The sequence below is a fragment of the Phoca vitulina genome, unplaced genomic scaffold (genome assembly GCF_004348235.1).
Source record: "Phoca vitulina isolate PV1807 unplaced genomic scaffold, GSC_HSeal_1.0 scaffold16, whole genome shotgun sequence".
NCBI classification, from domain to species: domain Eukaryota; kingdom Metazoa; phylum Chordata; class Mammalia; order Carnivora; family Phocidae; genus Phoca; species Phoca vitulina.
This window is the reverse complement of record NW_022589719.1, coordinates 30,853,493-30,858,935: the sequence shown is the minus strand read 5'-3', so window position 1 is coordinate 30,858,935 and position 5,443 is coordinate 30,853,493. Positions and strand designations below refer to the sequence as shown.

General features: G+C 59.7%; 1 protein-coding gene across 14 annotated transcripts in view; it reads left to right on the top strand.

The window, feature by feature from the left end:
- The window catches only part of NRXN2 (neurexin 2), a 97,281-nt gene that overhangs the window by 70,380 nt on the left and 21,458 nt on the right, over positions 1–5,443 (top strand). For all 14 annotated transcript variants that reach the window (XM_032414350.1, XM_032414354.1, XM_032414355.1 and 11 more), the window contains one exon: positions 3,961–4,132. In XM_032414350.1, coding sequence (XP_032270241.1) covers positions 3,961–4,132 — 172 coding nt within the window. The remainder of the gene's footprint in view (positions 1–3,960; positions 4,133–5,443) is intronic.

Here is a 5,443-nt window from a genome sequence, read left to right as displayed (position 1 = left end):
CCCCCCCCCCCCCCCCCCCACCATATTCACGGCTCTTCTCAGTTTTCATCTTAACTCTGGTCTTCAGGTAGCCCCTTTCCTTCCTTGACCCTTTCCCCATCTCTAGTCCTACCCCACACTCTTCCCAGTGGCCTCAGGCCTTGCTCTGTTTCATTTCTGCACTTAGCCTCTCCCCTGTCCCCTTCTCATGGTCTTAACCCCTGGGCCTCTGACCTCACTCTGCACTTCCACCTGTAAGTCCCCTGCTGCCCACATCCCACGTGCTGACCATGGCCAGGACCCCCTGAGCCGGGGGGTCGAGCAAGGTGGCCAGGCTCTCTATGCTGGAAAGATCTGGGTGAGGGGGCCCCAGGCTTTAGGGGGACCGAGGAAGCATGTTTGAGCTCTGGCCTCTCCCCATCTGACTGGACCGTGGCAACTGGCCCCTCCGTGCACATCAGCTTTTCAGGGTCCCCAGGCTGCACACACCTCCCCCAACACCAGGGAGCAAAGGCAGGAGGTGTGAGATGTCCTGTGGGCGGAGTGGAGCTGGAGTGGGAGTGGCAGCTGCTGGGTGCTGGACGGGGGAGGCCAGGCAGAGAAGCGTGTAGGAAAGGGGTGCGGAGGGGCGAGTCGCTGGGGGAGAAGGCCTGGAAGGTTCGTGCCTGTGTGAGCGGGACAGTGTCTCTGGCTGGAGGTGAGAGACCGTGGCTGTGGATGGCACACATGAGTGTGTGTGGCGTGTGGGGCTGGGTGCTTACTGATGGTGTCAGGAGTGACAGTGGGACCTCGAGGGACCGTGGGGGAGAGGCTCGCGGCCTCTGATCGCGTGTGCCGCTCCCCGTGGGCCTTCCCCGGCGGAGTGGTATGTGCTGTTACTCCAGTCTCCTGGCGCTGTGGCAGGTGTGGCTGTGTCCCCGTGGCCCTGTCTGGGAGTGAGGGCTGTGCTCTGTCTCCGCACACTCGTGAGAGTTCAGCCATGGCTTCGGAGCTGACGGGCTGGGCTTGAGTCTCCTCTCTGTCATTTCCTTGCTCTGGCCTCGTGCACTCACCCCACGAGCCTCAGTGTCCTCATCTGTGGAGTGGCCCGATAACAGGACGGTAAAAGGACAAAGGGAGTCTGTGAGGTTCCAGTGAGACTGTGTGTGTCAAGCCCTCGGGACACGGCCCGGCCTGCAGGAAGCGCTCAGTATCAGCCCCACCCCGAGTGTCTGGGATTCCAGATCTGCCTGTGCTCTGCGTCTGCCTCGTTGAACACTCCTGCAGGTCTTTGTGCCTGTGGGGTCAGGAGACAGGGCTCCTCAGTGCTGAAGAGACAGCGTAGGGGCTCGGGGTGCAGGGAGAAGGGACCCCCTCTTCTCTCCCAGCGTCCCCCAGGCCTCACCTGGCTCAGGGTTATGGAGGGATGAGGCCTGGTGCTGCAGAGGGCAGGGGTGGGGCGCCAGGTGAGGGCCGGGGCCCCAGAGGAAGGGTGGGAGCCCCGGGAGAGGCCAGCTCTGAGGGGAGCGCCAGGCCGGCCAGCAGGGCTGAAGCCCCTGGGGGGCAGCCCCCAAGCCACTCCTCTCCTGGGAACACACCAGCTCCTGCTGCCGCGTCACTAGCAGCTCTCAGAGAGTGGGGAGGCGGCAGCAAAATAAGAGAAAAGCAATTTGACGTTTCTAATAAAGCGTCGCTCCACTTTGCCAAATTAATTTTGACTCCCATAATTATTTGCTGTAGGAGCGGCCGCGTTCTCCCCACTGCCGCCTAATGAGGTAATTGGGGAATTAGGAATTAATGACTTTAACAGAAGTGACAACTGACTTCACGTCGGGAGCAGCTCTGGGAGCTGCCTCTCCCCCGGAGCGTATGGCTCTGAGCTCAGCTGCCTCCTAGAAAACCCGGGTGTCCTGCCTTCCAGTCACCCTGGCAGGCCTCCCTGGCACCCCAGCTCCCAGGCGGCCTCTACTCCTTGACCACCATCACCGCCTGGCCTGAGCCTCACGGGGAGAAAGCCCCCGAAGCATCCAAGGGGCTGATGCTATTCTGGGCGATGTTATCGCTAATAATAGTACTGAGGAGCATCGGCTGTTTCCCTCATGTGTGTGGGGAGCATGTGATCATCCAGTCTCCCTGGGATGTTGTCAGTCTGTGGGTGGTGGGTGCGTGGGGCTTGTGAGTACTCTTTGTTAGGCGAGCCCGGCCTCAGTTTCCCTGCTTTACTGCACCTGAGGAGAGATGCTGCATGCGTGTATGACTCTGTGTGTGTGTGTGTGTGTGTGTGTGTGTGTGTGGCGGGGGCTTTCCCAGGTTCTAGGAGGGGGAGAACTGGACCCACGAGGGGGGAAGGGATCAGGCCTGGATCTCCCAAGTGAGCCGCAGCTGCCCACCCTGTGCCCAGCTCTCTGCAAAACCCCAGTCCCCGCCCCATCTGTGAGCCCCGCATCCCATCCTCAGTGCCACCAAGCTGCTTGGCTCTGTTGGATGAGGAGTTGGCAGGTGAATGGGCCCTCATGCCCAGGCTGGACTGGGGTAGTCTTTCAGGAAGACCTGTGAGTGTGTGTATTCTCTGATGATCTGGGTCCTATGACTGTGTGTGATTCAGGGGGCCTAAGTGAGCCTGTGTGGGTGTCTGTCCTGTGCAGGAGGAGGGCTGTGGGGGACTCAGGAGGCTGAGCTCAAGTGCTGCCGGCAAGTGCATGGGAATGGAATGGGGACTCAGGTTTAGGCCCTCCTGGGCCTTCCCCTGGCTTCTTTAGGTAGGTGTCTTTGGTCTCTCAGGTGGGTTGGCCTTAGTAGCTGCTCAGATCATCCCCCTGCAGTTTGAGTCAGTGTCTCCCTAGACCAGTGGGAGGGAGAGCGCACTGGCTTTGGAGTCAGGCCAACTGGGGTTCAAATCTGGGGTTCTTTTCCTGTGATGTGGATTTGGGGGTGTTACTCAACCTCCTCAGTTTTCTCCTTTGTGAATTGGGAATGCCATCAGCTTCCTGAGAGGGTTGCTGTGGGGATGAAGAGAAGAGAGGGCCCGGCACATTTTAGGGTTTGGTGAAGCGCTCCCTCTCACGCCGGTGCCATCAACAGAACTCTTCTGGGGCTGGATCCTGGGTGGCCTCTGCAGGGTTCCCCAGGCCCTGCTGTGTCCAGAGCCTGAGACCCTAGGTCCCAGAGGTTGCTGAGACTGACTCTTTGCTCCCCTTCTCCAGGCATGGGTCTCTCACTTTCTTCTCGTGTCCTTCCTCAGCTCCCAGCCCCATCGTCTACCCCTTATACCCACACGCTCATCTTTCCTTAGTAAGTCTACTTTGGTTTGTCTCCCTGATCTCTTTCCATACTCATCACCCCCCAAAATACACAGTTCAGACCCTGCCTCTGCTCCTGTGATTTCACACTCAGGCCTGACCAACATGGGGCCTGATGAGCTGCCAGCAGAAGCATGTTGATGCCCTAGTGCAGGGGCCCCGGGGGACCTATTCAGTGCTGAGCGTGCAGGGAAGGGGAGGCTCGAGGCTGGGGGTGGTAGGGAGCAGGGAGGCCAGTCTTTCCTCTGGCATGGAGGAAAGTGTTGGTCTTGCGCTAGGGAATCCTCCACCCTCTGAGCTTCCATTGGCCCCCAGCTTGGTCCTAGCCACCATGTCTGGGGCCTGGGCTCAGTGGCCCTTGCACAGAATGGGTGCCCTGTAAACATTTGTGAATATTCTGAACGAACCAAAAGGCAAGAGGCAGGTGGGGTTAGTGGAAGTGCTCCCGGTCCAGGCTCTGCACCCCACCGTGGTCCCAACCTCTCTGAATCTCAGGTCACTCCCATGCCTGCATGTGGGGGAGAAGCAAGCCTGCCCACCTCTTTGGGCAGGTGAGAGGGTCAGCAAAGGCATGACGGGGAGATGTGCGTTTTAAAGCTGTGAAGTGCCACAGATCTGGGCCAGTGGTGGTCACAGGTGGAGTTCTAGAAAGAGTGAACTGTTATTCCCTCCCTGTTGCTGACCTCTACCTCCTTGTCCCCAGGACCAGGGCACCGTGGGGGTGATCTTTAATGTGGGCACGGACGACATTACCATCGATGAGCCCAACGCCATCGTGAGCGACGGCAAATACCACGTGGTGCGCTTCACTCGAAGTGGCGGCAACGCCACCCTGCAGGTGGACAGCTGGCCGGTCAATGAGCGGTACCCGGCAGGTAGGCGGTGCCGGCGCGCGGAGGAGGCGCTGCGGGCGGGGCGGGGCGGGCAAGGCGGCCTCTGATAGGATCGCTGCCTGCACCGGGGGCGGGGCTAAGCGGAGAGGTTTCTGGCCGTGCTGGGGCTGGGGTGAGGCCGCGCGAAAGGCAAGGCTAGTGGGGACCTGGACGGGGGCGTGGCTAAAGAGAAACCTCCGGATTCGCAAGACGGAGCTAGACCTCGGTGGTGGGAGTCTGTGGGCTAGGAGGGAGAGGGCGGAGCTGAGCTGGGAAGGCTGCAAGGCCAGGGTCCAGGTGGGGGTGGGGGAGAAGAGAAGAGGAAGAGGGGTAGAAGTAGGGAGAGTCTGACACGACTGAGCAAAGGATGGGTTTAGAATTGAGGGACAGGCAGAAATGAGGAGGCAGATGAAGAAACCAAAGAGAGATCCATCAGTAACCCAAAATATATCTCTGCGAGGAGGCAGGCCTGATCCCAAGGACAGAACCAAGGAATGAACCAAAGTCTTTACAAAGAGCAAATCAGATCCATATCATGAGATCTAGATAAAGGAAGAGAAGTGACCACAGAGGCTCAGAGAAAAGGAACCCCAGTGTCTCAGGGAATAAGGGACATGGTGAAAGGGAGAGAACGCCAAGTGACAAGGGTGGAAGCACATTCCACAGAGCTTTACAGGGAGCCTCCCGGGTGTCAGGCTCGGGCGACACAGGGGAGCAGGACACAGCCTGTGCTTGCAGGGAGCTCGCAGTCTAGGAGGGGGGAGCACGGGGATGCAAATGGACCCCGTTCGACAGCGTCACACAGTGTGATGGCTGTGGTGGCCCAGGACAAACCAAGGTCTGAGGAGCAAGGGGAGGGAGGGGGTGAGGACATAGGAGAGATGAGGAGGCAGAGAAAGAGCCTCAGAGTGCGGGGGAGCCAGGGGAGGGGCGATGGAGAGATATGGGAACAGTCACTGGGACAGGAGCAGAGACGGAGGCAGCCCTGGAGTGATGCAGAGAGATATATGGAGATGCTGTGGCACGGACCCAGCCAGTGGGAGAAGAGGTGGACAGAGCCTTGGGAAGGAGAGGAGGAGAGCCCAGTGCGGGAGACTGAGGGGGAGGGGAAGGGAGCCACTGCAGGGGAGAACTGCAGAAATGCAGACTTGCGGAGGTATGATCTGGCTGAGCGACCCCGCACAGTCACACATGGGGGCGACTGAGGAGAAGGGAGAGCATCTGCAGCCTCAGTCCCTCTCTGAGGCAGAAGTTACAGCCAAGGTGGGGGCAGAGAGGCTGCCCCACGCTGGCTGAGAAGGGTGTGGGGGCAGA